Below are 23,628 nucleotides of genomic sequence, written 5' to 3' on the forward strand. Positions count from 1 at the left end.
AGAACAGGGCTGCTCTCTCCCACCTGCTCCAGTTTGTTACCCGCCCCCGCAATGCCCCCTCAGTGCCTTCTTCCCACAGGAGGTACCCTGGTCTGGCAGGACAACACAGCTGTGAACTACTCCAACTGGGGGCCCCCGGGCCTGGGCCCCAGCATGCTGAGCCACAACAGCTGCTACTGGATCCAGAGCAGCAGCGGGCTGTGGCGCCCAGGCGCCTGCACCAACATCACCATGGGTGTCGTCTGCAAACTCCCTCGAGGTGAGCGCCCGGCAGGCACACCCGCGGCTTCCTGCCACCCCCAGGCATCTGGTGCTGGCTGGGGCCCCGACTGCTTCTCGTTTTGCAGACAATGCAGTGGATGGGAGAGAATAGACAGACAGGCCTGGGGCCCGCCGGGACCTTCCCCTGGGATTAATTAGTCTGTAGGACTGGGCCTCGCTGCACATTTCCAAACTAGACAGCAAACCCGTCATTTTGTAGTGGTTAAAGGTAGGGATGGGGTTCAAGCCCAGGCCAAACCATTTGCCAACTCTGTGACCTTGGGTAAGTCATTCAAACTCTGTGGCTTCAGTTTACACATATGTAAAATGGGGTAATAAGAGTACCTATAAGAGGATTAAATGAGCAAATGAAGTGTCTGGGCCTGCAGAAAATGTTCTTACATGTTTGCTTATTATTATTATATTATCACTGCTACTGTCATTAACTGGTCCCTCCTCTGTCACAGCTGAGGAGAGCAGCTTCTCCCCATCAGGTGAGTCACAGGCAGGGCTGAGACTAGCCCTCTCCTCCTCCCCCCCCCCACCTCGTTCCGGGCAGTGGGTGCCATAGCGGGGCTTCTGAGCGGGGGTTCTTCTTGCTGCAGCAGCCCTCCCGGGGAGCCCTGCGGCCCTGGTGGTGGTGCTGATGGCGGTGCTCCTGCTCCTGGCCCTGCTGACGGCGGCCCTGATCCTCTACCGGCGGCGACAGAGCGTCGAGCGTGGGGCTTTCGAGGGCGCCCGCTACAGCCGCAGCTCCTCCGGCCCCGGCGAGGCCACTGAGAAGAACATCCTGGTGTCCGACATGGAGATGAACGAGCAGCAGGAATAGAGCCGAGGGCGTGGGCGGGGCCGGGGCAGGAGGAGCTGGGTCCGCCGGGCCGCCCACCAGCTACAGTCCCGTCGGCCCGTGGAGGGGTGCCCTTGGGAGCTGCTGTGGGGAGCTGGGGCTGGCAGGGCCGGGGCTGGTGGGGTCCCTCCCTCCCACGAGGGCTGGGCTGAGACCTGGCTGAGTGCAGCGTGGCGTTTCCCTTTGGGGGGGGTCTTAAGGTCTTGTCACCCAGGCCTGTGCCCCCATGGTAACGAGAGGCAGGACGGGAGCCTCTTCCTGCCTCTTCCTCCCCAGGCCCGCCTGCCCAGGCCTGTGCCCCAGGCCCCAGGCCCTGCTGCTCGCTGCAGAGTCTGAGGAACCTCCCCTGAGCCCTCAGCCGGCCTCTGTTGCTTCTCTCCTTCCCTGGCAGCCTCAGCTCTGAGCCCCTCACGCCAGCTCCTTTCCCTCCCTGCCCCCCTTGTCACCCAGCCCTCCCTTCTGAGCCAGGGCCCTGGGGTTTGGGGAGCCCTCTTGCTCTTGGTGGGGGTCGGCTGAGGGGGCCGAGCATTTGTCACTCCTGTGCCTGCTGGGGTGGCCATGGGACATGGCAGGAGGGCCTGGGCCGGATGGAGAACAAGAGCATCACTGTGGCGTCAGCTGGGCTGGAGACAGGACAGGGGAGAGACACCCGGACCTCCTGGGGGTGACCAGGCTGAGCTGGGGTGTCATCTCCTGCCGGTCGGGGGAGGGCTGTGTCCCTAAAGAGTCCCCTGTGGGGACCAAAATAAGTTCCCTAACGTTTCCAGCTCCTGGCTCTAGTTTGGAGAGAGAGGTGGTGTTTGGCCAGGGTCCTGGGGGCTTCAGAAGCGAGAGCCCAGGGATGCCCTCTAGTGGGGCCCAGAAGAAGAGCGCCTGAGTCCCCCGAGTGGCCCCATGCGGGTGGAGCCAAGCCACCCAGCACCTTTCCAAGAGGCCGAATCCCAGCAGGAATCACCAGTCCTGGTGCTGCGACCCAGGACAATGTGAACATGGACTCGAAGACATGGTCCTTTTTTGTAGTTCTTAATTTTTTTAATGTGCCATTATTGTTTTAAAAAAGAGAAAAAAGAAAAGCAAACAAATAAAACACCTTTAAGAGGCTTGAGAGAGAAGGGTTCCTGCTCTGTCCTGCTGTGAGCCTTGTCCTTCATATCTTTTCAAGATAAATGTCATTTTGGGGGGCTTGCATCCATTTTGCCTCTATCTCGGGGCCCCAGGACCACACCCTTCTCTCTGTTCCTGGGGATATGTGTGAGGGTTGAGGGCTCTGGAGCTGCCGGACAGCAGTGTGAGCTTGTGCAACTTGGCTCACCTTTCAATGTGTAAGACGGGAGAACAGGACTCATCTCCTAGGGTTCCTTTAAGGTTGTCTGAGGGTTAAATGAGATCACCTGTGCAAAGCAGTCGGCGCCTTCGTGCTCGTGCAGTAATTGCCCCATAAGCGTCAGCTGTTACTGCTGTTTTTGGGCTGCAGCTCGCAGGGGAGCGTGTGAGGCGCCCAGGTCAGCCAGGGGTGGGGGACGCACAGCACCATCCTTCCAAGGCAGCCGTCAGACCTGCATTTGAGGTTCGAGAAAGCGAGTGCACCTTCGTCCCGGGGGAGCATGGGCTCTGGAACCGGCAGGCGGCGGGGCAGTGGATCACAGGACCTCCCCCCTGCCCACCTTCACTCATCTACCCAATGATTCAGGGCGTTTGAGCTGGAGACAGAGCCACGAACAGAGAGAAGGCCCTGCCAGCCCAGGTCGGTCAACCATGCCAGGTCACGCTACGTGCCGTGAGGAGGCCTAACACAGGCCAAGGGGGCTACGTGAGGGCCAGTTTGGACGGGGTGGCTGGGGAGGATCTCACCAGAGGCAGTGAGACTGGCACCTGAAGGAGGTGGTGGGGGCAGGGCAGCGGGGCGGGGCCTGATTGCCCGAGGCCTTGAGGGCAGTGGTAGGGAGTGTGGATGTTAAGCAGAGCAGGAAGTCAGTGGGAACAGCTAGTCTGACCTTTTCAGATGGTGCTTTGGATCGGGACTGCAGCAAATGGTAAGATTCTGTGCACATGTGTGCACGTGCATTTTTGCCTTGTTCGTGATTTTTTTTTTTAAAGTTTATAATTTTCTGAATAGGTAATACTGTCACATTGTTCAAAGCCTAACCCAAATGATATAAAAGAGATACACATTGAGAAGTCCAAAGCTTTTGGCCTGGACAGCAGGGTAAACGGGGTGCCATTTACTGAGTCGGGGAGCCCTGAGGGAGGGTTTGTGAGCTCCTGAGTTTTCTGAGGCCAAGCCCGAGGCCCTCCTCCATCCAGCTCTTCTGTCTCTGCAGCAGCAGCAGGAAACATGGAGGGGCCTGGTCAGCTTCAGGGCGGGAGCCCCAATCCTGTGGCGGGTCCTTAATGATTTTCTTTTTAATAACATTTATTTTGGGGGGGGGGCTGTTGGGTTTTCGCTGCTGCGCGCGGGCTTTCTCTAGTTAAGGCAAGCGGGGTCTACCCTTCGTTGCAATGCGCGGGCTTCTCATTGCGGTGGCTTCTCATTGCGGAGCACGGGCTCGAGGTGCACGGGCTTCCATAGTTGCAGCATGCGGGCTCAGTAGTTGTGGCTCGCGGGCTCTAGAGCGCAGGCTCAGTAGTTGTGGCACACGGGCTTAGTTGCTCCGTGGCATGTGGGATCTTCCCGGACCAGGGCTCAAACCCGTGTCCCCTGAATTAGCAGGCGGATTCTCAACCACTCTGCCACCAGGGAAGCCCCAGTGATTTTTTTTTTGTTGTTGTTACAATATTGCTTCTGTTTTATGTTTTGGTTTTTTGGCTACAAGGCATGTGGGATCCTAGCTCCCCCACCAGGGATTGAACCTGCACCCCCTGCATTGGAAGGTGAAGTCCTAACCACTGGACCACCAGGGAAGCCCCTGGGTCCTGAATGATTAATCCACTTCACCCTGAAGTGTTTAGTTCTCCAAACTGGGGAACAGCTCCCTTTGTGAGTTAAGTGCCCTGCCATTAGCCACAGCTCAAAGGTCGCCTGACCAGGCTGCAGGGAGCCACGCTGGGCAGAAGCCCCCTGGGAAGCTGGCAGCTGACCTTTGCCCTGAGAGAGAAGAAAAGCCCAGGGGTGAAGGCAGGGGCATGGGCTCTGGGTGGGAGGAGCAGCTGAGAGAGTGAGAACCCAGATAGTGAGGGCAGTAGCTGGTGTGTGTCCAGAGGTTAAATCACGCCAGAAATACCTGTCCCCACTCCTCTCTCCTTCCCTCGGGTGGCTTTAGTCCTCACCAGAGCCCTGAACCCCACCCAAAAGCATTTTAAACAGTTTCACATGCACCTGGGGGCTCCCCGTAGACCTTGTTCTGCTTGCGGGCTCCTGCCTGCCCAGAAGAGGGCAGGGAGACTCCGGGCAGCTCTCTGTCTGTAGGACAGGAGGAAGGCTCTGGGCCCTGGGCCATCTGCCTCTGGCCCCAGGCCAGTGCTGGTTCTGGTAGAGTATGTGGCAGAAACTCCTTTCTTTTTGCTCATTTCAATGTAATAAGCGTTAAGCACCTCCTCTGCATTCCATCTTTGATGCCTTGAGACCCAGCCCCAGAGGCCTGGGCAAAGGGCACTGTGTCCCAGGCACTGAGCCCAACCTGCACTTGCGGGGCTAAACCAGCTCAGCTCTGGCCACCTGGATGCCATGACAGCTCGCTGAATCCATGAATGAATGGGCGAACGGGCCGCTCTCCAGAGAACGGTGTCAGGCATTCTCACAACCTCTCCTTGTCAAGCCAGAGTTGGCTTCCTCCCAGGTGTCCTGGCAGAGCTGGCCTGGCGCAGCGGGCAGTGCTGCAAGGCCGCGGGGTGAGTCGGCCAGCCACATCACACGGCTCTCGGGGAACGGGGCTGGCCGGGCCCTGCCAAGCCACCTTGAGCACTAGGGCTGGAGTCTGTTGCAGGGACAAGGTAAAGAATTGCATCTGGAGGGAGAACCCCAAGAAAGGCAAGCAGGAAGGGGGAGGAAAGGGAAAGGGAAAGGAGATGGAGGGAACATGGAGGGGCCTCAAGCAAGACCAGCATGAGATGAAAGTGCCCAGATGTTCAGGCCTTTATCTCATGGGTCAGGGCTGCCAAGAAGCCCAGGGAAGGCTGACTTCAGACTTGACTCCCCCTGAGCATCGACCTGCTGCAGCTGCAGATCTCAATCCTTGTCCAGAAAAGCAGGCGGGGTGCCAGCCCTTGAGAAAGGAAAGGGGCGAAGCAGCAAGCAGGCGTTTCCCCCTTGAAGTGGATTCGTTGCTGGCAGTCAATGCAAAAAAATTAACTGGCTTCTGATATTGGCCGATGGCAGGACTGTAGTTTTAGCCATTTCAGGGAAATCCTGGTCAGCTCAGGTTTTCTAGTCCAGTCGGCTTTTTTTTCTTTCCTGCCCAGCACCTCTAAGTTCTGAGGTCTTGTGGGGTGTCTGGGGATCTGGCCCTCAGTCATTGCATGGCCCTGCTAGCTTATGCAGGAGGCCCGTCTGTATCTCTCTCTGGGACTTGTTCTGACTAATTCCTACCATGAATTAACTCATTTTATCCTCTGAACACATCATCAGCTGGGTGCTACTGTCCCCCTTTACAGAAGAGAAAACAGGCACAGAGAGGGGAAGGACCTGCCATGCCACTTCTCCTCCACCCTCCCTGCTCTATAAAAAGGTTGGGGGGCGGGCAACTGGAGAGAACCCCACTGTGATCTTACAGTCAGCCTCTGAGGCTCAAGAACTTTGTCTCAATCTGAGACATCTCTGCCGAGTTTCAGAAGCCTATTTTGAGTATAAGGGCTGAGTGGCCTCTTTCCTTTCCTTCTTCTGGGGCCTCCCTTCCCGAGGCAGTGGGGGAGGGACACCTGGGTACCCCGGGCTGGGGTCGGACTGCGGGATACTATGCATAGCCTTGCATAGAATGGGGACTTCCCTGGCGGTCCAGTGGTTGAGACTCTGCGCTTCCACCGCAGGGGGTACGGGTTCGAACCCTGGTCGGGGACTGACGTGCAGCGTGGTGCAGCCAAAAAAAATGGAGAATTGTGTAGTAGGCATAGAAATGAAGTGGGGCCTTGGTGCATATACTAGACATTTACACTATTATGGATATTTTAAAGCTCCCACTCACCTCCCCAGTGGGAGTCAACTCACCCCAAGGCACTGCAGCAACAGCGTGCTCTCCTCTCTCTCCTCCTGCCGGCTCTTCTTCATCTCACCTGCCTGGGTTGGTGGCTTTTGGTGGCTCCCTGCTGCCTATGTGTGGACCCTCAGCTCCCTGACCTGGCCTGGGGGCTCCCCAGCTCCCCTGCCCAGCAACCCCATTCTAGCTGGTTGCTCCCGCCATGCCCTTCGTCTGTGGGAGCTCCCTGTTTCCCTTCTCTCCACCACCCCTCTGCTTGCCTGGGCTCCACCATCCTTCAAGGCCCTTTTCTGCACCCCTTGGCTTTGGGGACCACCTATTCCCCTGACTTCCTGGGCTGGTCAGGGATGTTGCCCTCTCTTTCGGGCAGGCCGGGAGCATGGCCTTGGCCAGTAGACTGACTTCACCCTATAAACTTGGGGGCATCACTTAACTTCCCTGAGGTTAGGTTTCATGATGGTTTAATTTCTGTGTCAACTTGACTGGGCTAAATGATGCCCAGATAGCTGGTAAATCATTATTTCTGGGCGGGTCTGTGAGGGTGTTTCTGGAGGAGATTAGCATTTGAATCAATAAACTGAGTAAAGAAGATCGCCCTCCCCAGTGAGGGTGGGCATAGAGGGCCTGAATAGAACAAAAAGGGAGAGTAAGGGCCTACTTTCTCTGTTGAGCTAGGCCATCCATCTTCTCCTGCCCTCAGCACTTCTGGTTCTCGGGCCTTGGGACTTGGACCAGGATTCATTACTCTTGGCTCCCCTGGTTCTCAGGCCCAGGTTTGAACTGGAACCACATCACTGGCTTCCCTGGGTCCTCAGCTTGCAGATGGCAGATTGTGGGACTCCTCAGACTCCATAATCATGTGAGCCAATCCGTCATAATAAATCTCTTTTATATCTCTCTCTATATCCTATTAGCTCTGTTTCTCTGGAGAACCCTAATATGCGTTTCCTCTCATGTAACACGGGGTTACTAATATCTGCCTCATAGGCTTATTGTGCGGATTAAAGATAAATATAAAATGCTTATCCCCAGGCTCAGCTCCTAGGAAGTGCTCTTTAAGTGGCACATGTGGGCTCCTGTCACCTCAATTTGACTTTTTCTGTATATGTCCTGCTGCCCCAGTAAGACTGAGCTCCAAGAAGATGGGCATCATGCATTTTTCCTGTGTCCTCACAACATAGCACATAGTTAATGGTTGGTAAAACTGCCTAAAGAGCCAAAGGCTTAGAAAGACCCTGTGTCCTATCCAGTGTGACTCAACCTCTGATAGGTTCTGGCAATATTTAGCCAGTTATAGAGCGGGGGAGATAGCCCTTTTCATCACTGTCTTTTAATAAATGAGACTTGGTCCTTAGGGCACCTCGGGCCATGAGAAGCCCCACCGGCAGATCCCTGGGCTGCAGTGATGTTGAATTGATGGTGCAGGTAGATGTCTGTTCTGTTGCATCTCTCCCCACCCAGACCTCACAGGAGGCACTCCTGCTTGCGTGCGTAAATCCTTCATATAGTTTCCCAAAGCCCAACATTGACTGATGTAAACCTGTAACGGTCTCAGGGTAGCTGCCTCAAACCCTGCCACATCTTACTGGGGGTTTGGCCTGTCAGAATGTTTACCCGACTGCCTCAAATTCCATCAAGCTCTCTATAAACCTTATTTTTTAAATATGCATTGTCCCTTCTTAGATGTTTCTCAGTATTGGCTCCTGGACAGATCTTTTATCTTCAGTCACCCTTAAAGTTCGGTTAAAAATAAAGACCCAGGGGCTTCCCTGGTGGCGCAGTGGTTGAGAGTCTGCCTGCTGATGCAGGGGACACCGGTTCGGGCCCTGGTCCGGGAAGATCCCACATGCCGTGGAGCGGCTGGGCCCGTGAGCCATGGCCGCTGAGCCTGCGTGTCTGGAGCCTGTGCTCCACAACGGGAGAGGCCACAACAGTGAGAGGCCCGCGTACCGCAAAAAAAAAAAAGACCCATTTTCTCATAGAATGATCAGGGCTTGGGGCTCCATTTGTGAACGGAGGAACCTGAGGCTTTAGGAATTTTGGGTACAGCATGGAGATATTTTCAACTTGAGTGGCTCTTCTAGGCTCTATTCACATTCAAAGATGCCCCTTTGTTTGGCTTTTGGATCTTGGATCTTGGTGGAATCTACTTGTTTGCGGTCCCTGAGTCTCTGTCTAACTGTGGAACAGTTCAGAGAAGTGGGACAAGATTTTGATGTAATTCAAGGCTAGCTTTCCTGAACCCTACTGGCATCATAATTTATGTGGGGGACCCCCTTGGCAGCAACATCTTCAATGGTCACTCCTGGTCTGAGAGGGGCGGGTCTTGAAGGTGGGATGGGAAGCCCGTCTTCCTCTTCCTTTCACCTTTTTCCCTCTCTCTCTCACCCTTTCTCAAATCTACTGAGGCATATTTTACAATTATACCACAGAGTTCGCCCATGTTAAGCGCACAGTTCAATGAGCGTCAGTAAATGCATCCAGTTGTGTGAACATGACCGCGGACCAGCTTTCAGAACCCCTTCATCACCCCAGAAAGTCCCCTCGAGCCCTTGTGCAGTCAGTCTCCACTCCTCTCCCCAACCCCCAGCAACCACTGCTCTGTCTCTGTAGTTGTACCTTTTCTAGAAATTGCATTTCAGTAGAATCATACAGTATGCAGTCTTTCGTGTCTGGCTTCTTTCACTTAGTGTAATGTTTTTGCAGGTATCAGCAGTTCATTCCCTCCACCTTTTATTTATTTTTTGACCTATCTTTGTTCCTCTCTCTCTCTCTCTGACACACACACACACACACACACACACACACACACACACACACACACACACACACACACACACACACACACACACACACACACACACACACACACACACACACTTTTCTTCCTAAATTCTCTGCCCTTTTTGCATCCTAACTCTTGATCTGGTCTTTGGGCCCTAAGACATAATTAGGAGAGAAGTGTGGAGTCCATGTACCAAAACTTCTTAAGCGGGCACCTACAGAGGGTGGCTGGCCAGCTAGCCTGTCCCTGCCTGTGGGGCCCCAGGATGTGTCGTCCCTCGTGGCAGTGATGGTGGGGAGCAAGGAGAAGTGGAATGAGGAGACTGGAATGAGCACAAAACGAAGCTGGGTGAACAAAGTCGGTTTACTGATTCTATGCAGGGTGGAGTGAGGTCTGAATGGGTGCCCTCAGCAGGGGGACCTGAGGCCACAGGGCCCGCCTGAGGTCTCTTGGTCTGTGCTGTCTGGGACTAGGCTGGTCGCTGGTGCCGTCTGTAGATGCTCAAGCCAGACCCCAAGAAGGTGGCAGGAGGTTGAAAAAGATAAGTGCCAACACATTGGTTTCAGTTTTAGGGGAGAGGAGGAGGGAGGGAGGCATGTGGGGACGTAGCGGGGGCTGCTGGGGGGAGAGGTTTCCGCCCAGCTCCATGGCCAGCTCCCTTGCTAGACCGCTCGGTTGTTGCTTTCACGGATGCTACTTTCATTCCCATCTCTCCACTCGGAACCTGGAAAGCAAGAGCATCTCTCAGGCTGTGGAGCCGCGGCAGGCCGTGGGGTCTGGCACGGAGGGGCATATGGCACCTCTGCCTTTCCTGGCCCCTCCTCCCCCAGCCCCAGTGACCCCCCACCTACCCACACACACGTGCGCACGTGCGCTACAGTGCCCTGAACAGTGCGGAGAACAGGAACCCCAGTCTTTCAGAGATCAGATTGGCTGGAAACAGAGGGTCACGTGATGGGAGGGAGGGCAGGAGGGCAAAGAGGCAGTGAGATGGCAGCGGGGTCAGAGTGGAGGATGTGGGGTGGGGTGCGGGCTTTTCTTTGTTCTTGGGGAAAACTCTTGTTCTCAGTCTATTTCTTTTCCCGTTGGCCTGAGTGAGCGCTCCCTGACTACTTGGAAGCGGTTTCTGACTGGTGAAAAGGGCAGGGGAGCAGGAATAATTACCATCCCTCCATCCCTACCTGGACCCTCTCAGCATCTACCTCCACCGCAAGGAGGCCCCAGCCCCATGAGCTGCCCCCATTCTTTCACTCCTCCTGTTCTATCCCCCAAATCTAGTTGCCTTGACTTTTATGTATGGGGTGGGGAGGAGCTCTGGCCCAGCCTTTGGCTTGAAGGCTCTCAAGCCTACTCCTGTCACACCTGTACTGGTGGCTGCCAGAGGCATTGTTCCCCTCCCTGGACTCGGACGTGGCTGTGGTGACAGTTATTCGTGTCAACTGGGGAGCGGTTGTCGGGGCGGGGGGCTGGGGTACAGAGCTGTGTGACAGGTTGTTAGACCCAGGCGCACCCACCCAGGGACTCTCCCCAGCTGGCCTGACCTCTGTGCCACCTGTGGCATTTTGTGTGTGGCCTCGGTTTCCAGGTGCAGGGGACAGGGTGAGAAGGTTGGCATGGGTACCACAGAGCCACAAAGAGGTTGGCATCTCTTTGTGTCACCTGGTGTGCCCTGATGTTTTGCCTCTTTCCCTCCCTGTTTACCTGCATCGAGCTATAGAGCAGCAGGTCACAGCTGTGACTCAGCTCTGACAACCCAACTTAACAAAGCGCTGCCAACCGGGTGAGTCATGCCAGGCTGCTGCCGGAGACCAAAGAAGGGTGGCCCCAGGGGGAGGGCGGGAGGCATGTGGATCTGCCTCTGGCTGCCCTGGCTCCTGTCTTGATCATGGCTCGGGCAGGAAGCCAGGCAACGGCGGCGTCTGACCAGCGTGCCAGGACGGTGTTCTGTGCAGGGCTGCCCCTGCCAGCGTCAGGGGTGTGTGCAGGGCTCAGGGCAGGTAGAGAGGGCCTAGACCTGTTTCCAGGGGACAATTGGCGGCCCCTACATTGGGACCGGGACGGGGGAGCGGTGGATCCTAGAGCTAGTCCCAGCTTCCTGAAGAGGGATGTAAGTGACATCAGGGGACCATCTGCCTCAGAGCAACACGGGAAGGCAGGGTCCCCTCGGCGGAGACTCCTTTTTAAGCAGCACCCAGGGGTGCTTTTCTCCTGCCCTCTAGAGACGTCCCCCTTCCCTGGGGCTCAGGCTTGTAGCCGGGGTGCCCCTTCCCCATCCCCAAGCTGGGGTGTGGGTGGGAGGCTCTCCGTCCTGCTCAGGGCCTCCCCAGGCAGCAGGGCGGCAGCGGCCCCCGCTGGGCACTAGGGGTCGCCCCTGCCCAGCCAGACCCGCCGGGGCGCGCCCGGCCGCAGCAGGTTTCCTCCAACCGGGAAGACCGCGGGCGCCTCCGGGGGGTGCGCTGGGGAGGGGTGCAGCCGGGCGCGGCGCCGAGACCCTGTCCGGTGCCTCGCGCCACCGAGTCGTCCTGGCCGAGGCACGGGGGCCCTTTCCGGAGCAGGGGCTCTCGCCAAAGGCCGGGCGCAGAGCGGGTGCGTGCGCCCGCACACAAAGGTCCGTCCTAGACTTCACAGCTCCCTGCCCGCTCTCCCTTCCCGGCTGCCCGAGGGGGAGTAGCCGCTCGGGGTCGGCCCAGGCGACGGCGCCGGGGGTCGGGCCGGCCGCCCCGAGTGGCCCCAGGGCCTTGCGAGGGCGCAGGGGGGCGCTGGGCCCTCGCCCGGCTCGGCTGGACCCCCGCGGTGGCGCCCTGGACTGGGACTCTGCGGGTTCCTTTTGTGAACGGAGGGAAGGGCCCTCCCCCCCTCTGAAAATGGTCAGCCCGGCTTCTTGGGACTGCGCGCCCTGAGTAACAGATTGGGTGCTGTAGGGTCGTCATCTGGGCCCCACCCTGCGGAGCTCTGAGCTGGTTTAGCTTCTCCTGCAGACGGGTCTGTTGGGGGTTCCCAAAGCATCACCGTGACTGGCTGCATCAGGATCACCAGGGGCCACCCCATCACCTGAAACGGAATCTCTGGGAGGGGCCCAGGAATCTGTATTTTTGCTAAGTTCCCCAGGTGATTCCCATGGCGAAGCCAGCGTGCAAATCGCTGTTCTAAACCTTTTAAGGCAGGCAGTTGTGAAATTTCTCGCCAGAACAGCCTCTGGGCATGGAATTGTCACCCCCCAGTTCACTGTAACGTTTGTTCTCCCAGCTGATGAAGTTCTTCCCAAGTCTGACCGCCAGCCCGCCTGCTTTAATTGGGCACGTTTCCTTCAGTTGGGTTTTCTATGGGATAATGAGCCTGCTTGAAGACAGCTGTCCCGCCTCCTTTGACTTTTCCCGACACCTGTTTTCCTTGTTCAACTTCTGAATCCAACAGGCCCACTTGAATGGGCCAAATAGTGAGAAAATCCAGTAAATCCAGTACTAGCTTGTGAATGACTGTTGTCCCCTCAGGTAATGGCTAAACAGTGCCTTTCCAAGGTTTAGAAGAAAACCCAAGGGGCTCCCCAAGGGCTGGACACTGGTGAATCCCAGCAAAGGGAAAGGAAAAAACCTGTAGCAAGTTAACCTACGCCCGAGGAGACCGTCCTCCCATTGTTGGCCTTTCCCCTCGCTTTCAGGATGAATTAAAATTCTTATCTCCTCTGCATCCAGCATACTTGGACATGCCTTCCCGATTGCTGCAGCTAGAGTTTCCCAAGCTTTGTGGGGTTATTTCTGCCTCTGGGTGGTGGTCATTGCTTCCTTCCACACCATTAGGTTCAACACAGTCACCGAAAGACAGCAAATTAGCAAAAACACCCGCAACATGGCAGGACGGATCCCCAAACTTACTTTCATTTTCTTCCGGTCCGGGTTCTGGGTAATTTCTTGACAACTATGAGAAAGGAGACAATGAAAAATGAATCATTTTTCCAAAGCAATTGTGAACAGATGTCTAATTCCCTAGTCTCGGGGATGTTCTAGGAATCCCTTACGTCACCTTAAAGGGGCAGAGTAAATGCGTGGAGGTGCCAAGGGCAGTGCTGATACTCAGCACCTGTGAGGCTTAGGCTCATCCTAATGAGAGCCTCAGCCATAGCCCAGGTCACCGTCGCTGGTTCGGGGCTTCTAAATTTGGCAGTGTGAACAGACTTGCTTCCTTTCAGCAATTGATCTGAATAGCAGAATTCCATCCTGATGGTCCGAATCGCATTTGCAGGCCGTGGGGGTGAAAGCCGTGCTAACTGGCCACTTGCCTCACCACTGGCTTTTAAACAATCGGTTGTATTCTCTGCCCAGCAGGAAGCAGCGGGCCCATCAGGGCTCTGGGCTCCCTCTTTGTTCTGACTTTATGGCCTTTTATGCCACAATAAGAAACACTGTGTACTCCCTGGGAGCCCATTGTGCCAGGCCGCAGAGGGGCCGGTGCTCTTCCCCCAGGGGGAAGAGGGGCTTTGTGACAGGCTGCGGGACAAAATAAGGGGTGCTGGACACTGTTACTAGGGCAACTGCCTGGCCAGCGTGGAGGCAGCTGTGGCCTCTGGGTCCCTCTCACCAGAAGGCCAGGGGGAGGGCAGGAGAAGGATGGAATTTCTTCTAGAGCAGCAGTCCTGGTTACCTGGTAAATGATACATCAGGACTGTGCTAGCAACGGCCTCCATTTTCTCCAGGCTGCTAGGATGACCTCATCCTGCCTCTAGATTCCATGCCAGGGGATGGCATCTTTCTAAACCTACTCTCACACGCCACCAGGAAGCGCCATCTTGGTGAGTGGGGAAGCTTTCCCAACTGTGGGCCAAGCCTGGGCCTTGCATCCTTTGGGTAGATTCGGTCCTCTGAGGCAAGGCTTTTCGGTTTTGTAGAAAAGGTGTGAATGGGGAGGGCCTAGAGTAAGTCCATCTAGCCTCACTCGTGAATGGGCCAGTGGGGTTTCAGAGCTACTTCGAGACCCTCCCTGCCCCCCAGGCCAGCCACTGCAGTCCCTTCCCCTCCTCTCCAGGTAAACATTTTCCTACAGGTGAGGTGTTAGTGCAGCGCACCTGGGGCAGAAGACAGAGGCGGGTGCTCACGCCAGGAGGGCATCGTGGAAGGCCTGGGGTCCCTTCTGCACTCTGCCTTCTGGCACACTGACCGGGGTTCTTTCTATTTTACCTAGTTTAGCAAATTAGGCACTTGAGGGGTTTAGGGGAGCTGCTATGGGCAGGCAGGGAGAGGAATTCGGGGTCCCGGGTCATTTCATTGGGGGGAATGGGGAGTGTGGTACAGACAAAGCCCAGGGCTAGGAGGAAGCCCAGGACAGGGGCCCCGGGGTGTAGGCCTTGAATACTGGAGTGTCCCGCGTAGGCGCGGAAAGGGAGAACGGGGAGGAAGGGCGAACCCATTTAGCTTCACCCCACAGGACAGCCCGGTGTCCCCATGAGACTAAAGGGTGAGCCCAAGTGGGATCAGGTGAGGCTGGTGGGGCGCTGTGTTCTCTGGAGATGCTCCCATCGTGAACAGCTGAAGTGAGAAAAGGCCACTTTCCTGCTGGGCATTTGCAGAGAATAACCGGCAGTGCTGCCTTCAGCCTGTGCCTCACTCTGTGCCCTCCTACACCTGCCCCCCACCTCCAGTGCTCCCCACGTGGGTCCCCTCACCCTGTCCCAGGGCAGCAGCCGCCCAGCCGGGCATTTCCCCCTCCAGCCCGCCCTCCACATGGCCGCTCCCATTCTCTCTCGGAAACGCAGATCTCCCGGCCTGCCAGCCCCAGGCTAGAAAGCCTTCAGTGGCCTCCCAGAGCTTCACACAAACCCTTCACATCCTGCTCGCTTCCTGCCAGCTCCGGCCACGCTCGGCTCCTTGACTTTCCCAGACGCGCAAGTCTTTTCCTTTCTGAGCCTTTGCGTACGCTTCTGCGTGGAATGCCCTTCCCTCCCCAGCAACCCTGGTCCGAGATTCAGCTCAAGCATCACCTCCGCAGCTGATCAGTTGAAAAGAGCAATAATGGAAGCAGCTTTGCCACCAGGCTCCCAAAGCAGTGGGAGGACTGAGGGCAAAGAGTACACCCTAACTGGGTTAAAAGCAAGCCCTCCGAAACGTTGGCTTGTGTCCCTGAAGGCCCTGCCTGGAGAGTCTGTCCTTGAGAAGGAGTGGAAGGAGGGGGTGAGAACAGCGGCCCCTCCTGTCCTCTAACTCTGTTCTGTGTTCCTCCACATATGGCTCCATCTCCTGTCATAATACAAGGTACATTTTTTGATAATCTTGGTTACATGTCTGTCTCTTTAGACTCGAGTCCCTTTTAGGCAAAGCGTGTCTTTTTTTTTAAGTAATTAATTCATTTATTTATTTTTGGCTCCGTTGTGTCTTCGTTGCTGTGTGCGGGCTTTTCTCTAGTTGTGGTGAGCGGGGACTACACTTTGTTGCGGTGCGTGGGCTTCTCGTGGTGGTGGCTTCTCTTTATTGTGGAGCACGGGCTCTAGGCACATGGGCTCTAGGTGCACGGGCTTCAGTAGTTGTGACACGCGGGCTTTAGAGCACAGGTTCAGTAGTTGCGGTGCACGGGCTTAGTTGCTCCGTGGCATGTGGAATCTTCCCGGACCAGGGATCAAACCCATGTCCCCTGCATCGGCAGGCAGATTCTTAACCACTGCGCCACCAGGGAAGTCCCCAAAGCCTGTCTTGATCATCTTTGTATTCCCAGAATCTAGTTTAGAACCTGGCACATGGTAGGCATGCAGAAAATCTTTGAATACATAAATATGCCTTGAGCTTGGGAGTGTTCCTTTACCTAGAATACCTTTTTCTCTCCACAAATTTGTACTATCACTTTCTCCAAAACATAACTCAAGACTCGCCTCCTGGAAGAAGCAGGTATTGGTTCATTAGTTCATTGTTTGAGCATCAGAAGGTTACTGAGCACCTACTATGTGCCAGGCATTTTCTAGGCACTGGAGGACTGTGGTGTACAAAAGAGATAAGGGGTCCGTGTCCCAAGTTGCCAGTGACCACAGCCTCCCCCCACCCCACCTCTGCAACCCTTAGCAGACCACATCCTTATCTGGCAGTTTAGCGAAATTTACAAAATTTAGCAAGTTTGTAAGCACTCAGTGCTCCTGGCATCCATAGTGCCTGGGACTTGGTCAGCCGTCAAATATTATTCATTGTGTGCCCAGCATCATGGGAGACAAGTGTAGAAGATCTGGCTTTGCCTTCAAAATGCTCACGGCCTCACTGAGGAGACAAATTATTTGTTTATAGGATCACTGGAAACTCCAGGAAGCCACAGTCAGAGAAGATCTTGGGTTATCAATATCACAGCCTCTGGGAATTCAGTGGGTCCATTGGTTCTCTTGACCAAGGGCTACTTTCTGATTATTAACTGGTTTTCTAAATATGTGAGTCACATCTTCCCACTTGATCATAAGCTCCTCAAAGAAAGAGACATCATGGTATCATGTTTGGTAGCCACTTTCCCAGATTCCCATCTCAGCATCTGATACAGGCCAGGGCATGAATAAAGGAGTGAATCAATGATCACTACCGTTGACAGGCACTCATCACTGGGTGTCTTATTGAGACACAACCAGAAGCCTGGCATGAATGGGTTTTTTAGTTCTGGGAGGTAAAGGAGAGGGAAGCAGGGTTCCTTTCCCATCGTAGTGCCTCTCTTTTGCTAAACGCTACCCTTAGAGTGCGAGTGTTTCCTACAAGAAAACAAGAGACTCAAATCCAGAAGAGTGTGAATTTGACAGAAGCCACTTGTTTTCCGAGTTCCATTTGGGTACTTCTTTTTTTTTTTTTTTTTAATTTATTTATTTTTGGCTGTGCTGGGTCTTCGTTGCTGCACGTGGGCTTTCTCCAGTTGTGGCGAGTGGGGGCTACTCTTCGTTTCGGTGTGCGGGCTTCTCATTGCGGTGGCTTCTTTTGTTGCGGAGCACGGAATCTAGAGCGCAAGCTCAGGAGTTGTGGCGCATGGGCTTAGTTGCTCCGCGGCATGTGGGATCTTCCCGGACCAGGGCTCGAACCCGGGTCCCCTGCATTGGCAGGCGGATTCTTAACCACTGCGCCACCAGGGCAGCCCCTCGGGTACATCTTAACTGATTATTTGTGCTGGTTATTGCTTGGTGGTTTAAATGGGTGAGATCTATTTCAGGGAATCTCAAACTACGTGTAAGCTTGTGGGGAGAGAAGAGTGTTGCCCTGTCCTTTCTGCTTCCTTCCTCTCTGGCTCCCGGCCTGCTCTTGGCATCACTTACTGCTTCTCTAGGATAGTTTCTACCAAAACGTTCTCTAGAGCCAATGCTTTAGGGCCTAGGTTTTCATCCAATGGGTTGTATTGTTTGTTGCCTTCTTGTGTGTGCTTTGCAGTCCTGGAGGCTAATGTCACTTGCATTTGTTTGCTGATGTTGTGGCCATCTGTAAGCTCTATCAAACCCTAGGTGCTTTGAAGTTCAGTGTGCAATAAAAAGTTCATTAAAAAGATGTGGAATCATGAAAATGAGGTTACAGACATGTTAAACAAAGGATCATTTCCTGCTTCCTGTACTTCTTTCTCAAAAAAATGTATTTCTCTGAGGAATTTATGTCACCACTAAAACTACGGAAGAGTGAAAGGAAGGACAGGCCTGGGTCAGAAAGAGGGTGAGATTCCTGAGGAGACAATTTTGGCAAAGACCCAGCCTTTTGTCTTAATTGAGAGCTTAGGGTCTAAGGGGAGAATTGAAGTCAGAAAGATGTAGGGACAGATCTCGAATTCTTATGATTCATGGTTGGAACCCAGCATTTCGAGTGGGGACGGCTCCAAACGGGTCACCTCGGCCTCCAGTGGTGCGAGGACTGGGGCCATGTAGGGAGCACTTGGAGCCAGTGGGGTCCAACCTCCAGGCAGTGACTGGTGCCAACAGAGGCTTCTTGTCCACTTGAGGTAGAAGAGGAGAGACACAGAGAAGAAAGCGAAGAGGAGGAGAGGTACGTGGGGTACGGGGGCAGAGCATCACTAAAGCTGTCTCGCGGCCCCGTCAGTGGCTTGCCCGCTGCCATACTGGCTTTCTTTCCAGTGGTGACCTTCTGGTGTGAGCAGAGGTGGAGTTCCAAGCCTCAAGGGGTGTCCGGGCAACCCCAAACACTAAAAAAATATCAGCGCCTGGCATGGCTTTAAGGTAAGGGAGGTGCCCCTGTGCTGCCAGTGCTCTTTCCTGGCCTGGGCACAGGGAGGCGTTTAACCAGGAGGGCAGTCCCTTGGGGCTCAGGGTTCTGACTTGACAACAGCCAAGTGTACTTGTACGTTTCAGAGGTCGTCCTGTCCGTCTCCCGCATGTTGGTAGAGTAGCAGATCTAGGCTTCTCTCTCCACGCCACAGGGCCTCCTAGAGGGCCTCGGTTCTCTTATTAAAGGAAGGGCGGCCACAGATGATCATTTCTGGTAGATACACTGTCACTTCTCTAATGACAGATGGGACCCCATCAGCACCTTTGTTTCTTGGCATACACACACACAGACGCTGGAATAACACACCCTAGGATCCAAAGCAAAATAAACAGCTTCCCTGGCTGGGGGCAGGGAGGGTTCCTGTTTCTCATGGATCCTCCTTGCTTGGGCAGTGGGCATCCACACGTAATGCACACCCAGACCCCGCAACCTTGCTGGCCTCCATTCTGGGGGGCAAATATCCCTAGAGACTCACTTGCTTACATGACCATTAATGACCATTTAATTACGACTCATGTTTAACAATTACGTGACTGTCACTTACTTTTCAGCCAGAGGGCCACTGTGCCTACACCTAGCAGCCACTAAATCTTAGTCCTAATGATGACAGTGTCATATCCCACCAGCTGACCTTGAGGACCTCAATGGATGCACATCTAATAAACGGCAAGGCAAGGTTAGGTGGGACCGCTGCCAGACGGTCCAGGCAGGGCCGGACTCACCGTCTCTCTTGCATCCTGATTATGGTCGAGTCCCATGAGTTCTGCAAACCTCTCTTCATAGAAATGAAGCAGCGGCACCAGGAGCGAGCCTGGATTCATCAGCTGGTTTCGTGCCTACATGTGGACAAGGAAGCTCTTAAGTTCATCTGTAAAATATACATGGTCTAAATCATGGGGTGGAGGGTACAAGGCCAAGAGGGGACAAGAAATAGGACAAGAGCCCAAGTCCCAAGGCAAGCCCTGTCCTGGAGGACCAGAGAACAGAGCAGAAGGGGAATCCAGGGTGGAGGCCGGGCAGCCATCCTGGAATCCTTTACTGCCTAGTGGAGGATGCTTGAAAAAGCTCCAGGCTTAGTCCCAGGCCGTGGACATTTACTCCACGGCATATGGGATCTTCCCGGACCAGGGCTTGAACCCGTGTCCCCTGCATTGGCAGGCGGATTCTTAACCTCTGTGCCACCAGGGAGTCCCCATGGACATTTACTGAGCAGTTACCTGCCACAGCCTTGAGCTGGGTGTTTGGAGAACACAGGGCAAAAGGTCTCATCTCCCTGCTGGGACCCCTTCCTGTGATGTGGGAGAGAGCGCCTCATTCATAGATGGCTCCAGTAGCAGCTGGATTTGTCAATGGCCACGAGGGAGATGCGAAGGGGAAGAAAGAGACTGGTTGCGTGTGACGTGGGGGATGGCATCTTTGGTCCTTAAAGGATGGGAGGGACTTTGGTAGGTGGCTATGGGGGGCGGTCGAGGCCTTTCAGACAGAGGCACTGCATGCTGGCAAACACATAGAGGGCAGAGCGTATGTTGGGCAAAATTCTCTACTCACTGGTGTGGCTGGAGTATATGGGGAGGGTGTTTGTTTTGAATTTTTAAAAAATCTTGGCATGGGCTGGGGAGATGGTAAGGTGGGACCATGTTAGGCAGAACTGAGGTGTTTGGACATCATGCTGTGTATATGTATGTGTGTAGCTGCTGGCCTCTGAATAGAGAGGTAAACACGATGAGACGTGTGTCTTAGGAAGGCAGACTTGTCTGTAGGAGAATCTGGGGCACAGGTGCCACGGGGGTGGGAGGGGGCACTTGATTTTCCTAGATCCCTCGTTTGCCCAGAGAAAGGGCCTCAGGCCTTAGTTCTGTATGTTTCCCCCTTTACAAATGGGTTTAACGATGGTCTCACCTAGGGGCTCCCCGACTCCCCACCCGCCCTGGCTGTTCTATTATCTTTTTTTTTTTTTTTTTTTGCGGTACGCAGGCCTCTCACTGTTGTGGCCTCTCCCGTTGCGGAGCACAGGCTCCGGACGCGCAGGCTCAGCGGCCATGGCTCACGGGCCCAGCCGCTCCGCGGCATGTGGGATCTTCCCGGACCGGGGCACGAACCTGTGTCCCCTGAATCGGCAGGCGGACTCTCAACCACTGCGCCACCAGGGAAGCCCTGTTCTATTATCATTTAACCCCCAGAGAGTGCATGCCCTGTGAACCTCAGGGCCTTTGCTCATGCTCTTTCTTGTGTGGTCTGTTGGCTTCTTTTGGTGCTTCTGTTGTGCATATGCTCCTCTGCCACTCTCCACCTTTCTAAGGCTGTGTGCACGACTTCCTCTACAGCTGTCACAGTGTCACCTCCTTGCAGAAGGCTTCCTGATGATCCTCATTTGATCTAGTCATTCCCCCCTGAGTCCTAAGCATTTGTCTTTACTCTGTACACAGCATTTTGCACTTGTTAATGTTTTTGCTTTTTCTCGGTGGGTGGGGTGGGCTGTATTTTTCTCACTGGTGCTGAGAACACAGGGAGGTTCCCAGGGAGGACCTGGCTGTCTGGGGGACCACGGTGCCTCTGTCCTCGGCTCCTTTGGCCGTCTGTCCTCCAGAGCCTCACCCTGTGGACCTGCATCGACCCTCAATAAATTCGTGGATTAGTGATGACTCCTCCTTGCCTGCCACTTTATTCCCCCATCTGTCCTCATGTCCAGTCTCCAGGGTGGGAGAGTCGGGGATGGGCCAGACGGTGCTCAGGAAGCCCTGGGGGAGTAAAATCCCCAGCAGAGGGCATGGCCCTTGACATCACCCTTGGGAAAGCTCGGCACCATTTTCCCAGGAGAACCGAAGCTCGGACTTGACCCGGTGAGCATCTCAGTGCCTCCTCCTTCCTTCTTCCGTGGCCCGAGGTGCTTCACAGGCCCATCCTCCTGTTCCTGTCCCGTCGAGGGCAGCTCAGGAAGCTGGCACAGAACACACCTCTTCCAGGATGAAACAGCTGCCAGAAAGGTGCCCAAGCTGAGCAAAGATCAATTTGCTCTTCCTTCTGCACTGGGGCCAGCTCCAGATCTTGGTGACCGCTGGCCCCAAGGTCACTGCTCGAGACCCCTCCGCCACCCTGCAGACCCGTTTTTGTTTTTGTTTTTTTTTGTTTGTTTTTTTTGCGGTACGTGGGCCTCTCACTGTTGTGGCCTCTCCCGTTGCAGAGCACAGGCTCCGGACACGCAGGCTCAGCGGCCATGGCTCACGGACCCAGCCGCTCTGCGGCATGTGGGATCTTCCCGGACCAGGACACGAACCTGTGTCCCCTGCATCGGCAGGTGGACTCTCAACCACTGCGCCACCAGGGAAGCCCTGCAGACCCGTCTTTAAAGGCTCTAGTCAACTATCCTTAGCGGTTTGCCTCCTATTTTAGCCTTTCTCTCCTGACCTTGGCCTAGAGCAGGCAGAGAAGAGGTTGCTTGTTGCTCCTTTTTTTCTGTGTTAATGGCCTCCTCCCATCTTCCCCAAGAGCTGGTGCCTCCTTTGCGGTCTTTCTCAGGAGCCACCGCCTCTGGGAAGCCTTCCCAACCTACCTACTGTTTAGCTCCTCCACACAAACCAAGCCTTGTCCCTCATTCGCTTTTCCTGGTGCGGCGGCCTCCTGTGAGCTCCCGATGGCTCCCTCTCTCCAGCGCTCACTTCGCCAGGAAGCCTTTCTGCTCACAGACACCCCGATGTGTAATGGCAAATCAATCAGCTAGGAAGTGGCTTGGAACTATCAGGTTTGTCACAGCGTTCAGGGAAATCATTTACTTTTTATGACTCCATAAGACCCGGAGGCGTGCAGATGGGAAAATATCCACTAATGTTTTCTGCAGATCATTTGAAAAGTCACTTCCAGCAGATTGTGTCTCTTCTCTGGTCTGTGGGAGGGAACCTGTTACTCGGTGCCATAAATCTCACTGGCCCGGCTCCTTTATGTGTGCCCTTCGCAGAGCCTGTGATGCTGGACAAAAGGGCCGGGCCAGCCAATCGGTGCAGGCATTTCATAGTCAGCTCAGAGTCATCCTTTATCCTCGGAGCCACAAGTGGGAGGGATTTGTTATCAGAAAGAGTTCCGTCCATGGTATTTGTTCCGTAAGGGCAGCATGCGCTCGTTTTTGGAGCGTTATTTACTGGAGCTGCTCCCTCCCCTCCCCGCCCCAACCCAGCTGCATCACCCTTTGCTGCCCACATGCAGCAGCAGAGGTGGGGATGGGCGTTGGGAGCCTTCCACGGGAGGGAGAGGCATGGGAAGCAGCGGACAGGGGCTCGGCAGCGCTCAGCCCACCTGCCAGATGTTTTTCTTCCCCCATTCTCCTGGCCCTTCATTTTGTTAAAATTCACTTCAGTCAAGAGATTTGCTACGGGTGGAAATTCTCCACACAATCCGCTCGAAGAAACAGACAGCCTGGCTGAACGTTCTGTCAAGTCTTCAGATATGTTCATGGGATGCTCCCAGGAGTGAGGGTGATTAGGTGACTGCGTGTGTCCGAGGACATCTGTCTGAGGCCAAGATGGAGCGAGCCAGGCCTGTGCTTCTGAGCAATGACAGCCAGAGGCCCTCGGAGCCCCTCCCATGCGGCAGGGCGAAGATGGCAGGGGCACGTCTCCGTCACACAGGGGGCCTGGGCCCCCAGAATAGGCAGCCTTGGGCCACCGTGCCCTGCGATATTGGGCAGACTTTTAACTGTGCATGGACAAAGGGACTCCATGTATAAACGGGGAGAAGTAGCCTCTGTTCTGCCTGTTTCTCAAGGCATTATGGTAAAATGAGCTAATACGAGTAGACGTGGTATTTCGCAAAACCGAGGAAACATCCAACAAGACACAAGAGCTAAAGCTAGGATTCAGGGCAAGGACCACACGTGCCTTGCCTGCTCCTGTGCTCCTAGCCCATGCCTGGTATATGGTATGTGCTCAGTAAATATATGCACAGATGAAAGAATGAGGAAAAAATGTATAATTTTGGACCAGTGATGACTATTGACTCTAGTGGCCCCAACTTTAACATGTATCAGAATTACTGAAAAGGCCTTTTAAAATGCAGTTGCTGGGCGCCCCTTTCCCCAGATTCTTGTTCAGTGGGTCTGAGTGGGGCCCAAGAATGTGCATTTCTAATGAATTCCTAGGTGAGGCTATTGCTAGTGGTCTGGGGACCACCCATCTTTGAGAACCCCTGCTTTAAAGTAAGGATCAACAGTTGGTAGCCCGTAAGCTGAATCTGGCCTGTGGATGTGCTCTGGCTGGAAGGAAGGAAGGACGGAAGGACAGACATGAACTTCCTCCGTGGGAGAGAGTATTCACAATTTTGTCACAATGGCCACCACTCCCAGTTGATGCCACTTGGGAGATTCTGATCATTTGTTATCTGCCTGGCCTCTATGGCATTTGAGTGTACAAT

At 54.7% G+C, this 23,628-nt stretch overlaps 2 protein-coding genes across 3 annotated transcripts in view; one reads left to right on the forward strand and one right to left on the reverse strand.

The window, feature by feature from the left end:
- Positions 1-2,220, forward strand: part of MRC2 (mannose receptor C-type 2) — a gene marked incomplete at its 5' end in the record, with an annotated part of 52,422 nt that extends 50,202 nt beyond the window's left edge. The window contains 3 exons of one of the 2 annotated variants that reach the window (XM_079726224.1): positions 80-259; positions 729-755; positions 867-2,220. In XM_079726224.1, coding sequence (XP_079582350.1) covers positions 80-259; positions 729-755; positions 867-1,090 — 431 coding nt within the window. In that variant the 3' untranslated portion in view covers positions 1,091-2,220. The remainder of the gene's footprint in view (positions 1-79; positions 260-728; positions 756-866) is intronic. The other variant, XM_079726225.1, reaches the window with a different exon arrangement.
- A 7,209-nt stretch (positions 2,221-9,429) lies between these two features.
- The window catches only part of MARCHF10 (membrane associated ring-CH-type finger 10), a gene marked incomplete at its 3' end in the record, with an annotated part of 84,873 nt that continues 70,674 nt past the window's right edge, over positions 9,430-23,628 (reverse strand). The window contains exons 8-12 of the mRNA XM_079725498.1: positions 18,951-19,064; positions 13,152-13,262; positions 11,408-11,846; positions 10,385-10,436; positions 9,430-9,640 (exon numbers count right to left, since the gene is read on the reverse strand). Of these exons, the coding sequence (XP_079581624.1) occupies positions 9,430-9,640; positions 10,385-10,436; positions 11,408-11,846; positions 13,152-13,262; positions 18,951-19,064 (927 nt within the window). The remainder of the gene's footprint in view (positions 9,641-10,384; positions 10,437-11,407; positions 11,847-13,151; positions 13,263-18,950; positions 19,065-23,628) is intronic.

Source organism: Hyperoodon ampullatus, assembly GCF_949752795.1.
Source record: "Hyperoodon ampullatus genome assembly, chromosome: 19".
Classification (NCBI taxonomy): domain Eukaryota; kingdom Metazoa; phylum Chordata; class Mammalia; order Artiodactyla; family Ziphiidae; genus Hyperoodon; species Hyperoodon ampullatus.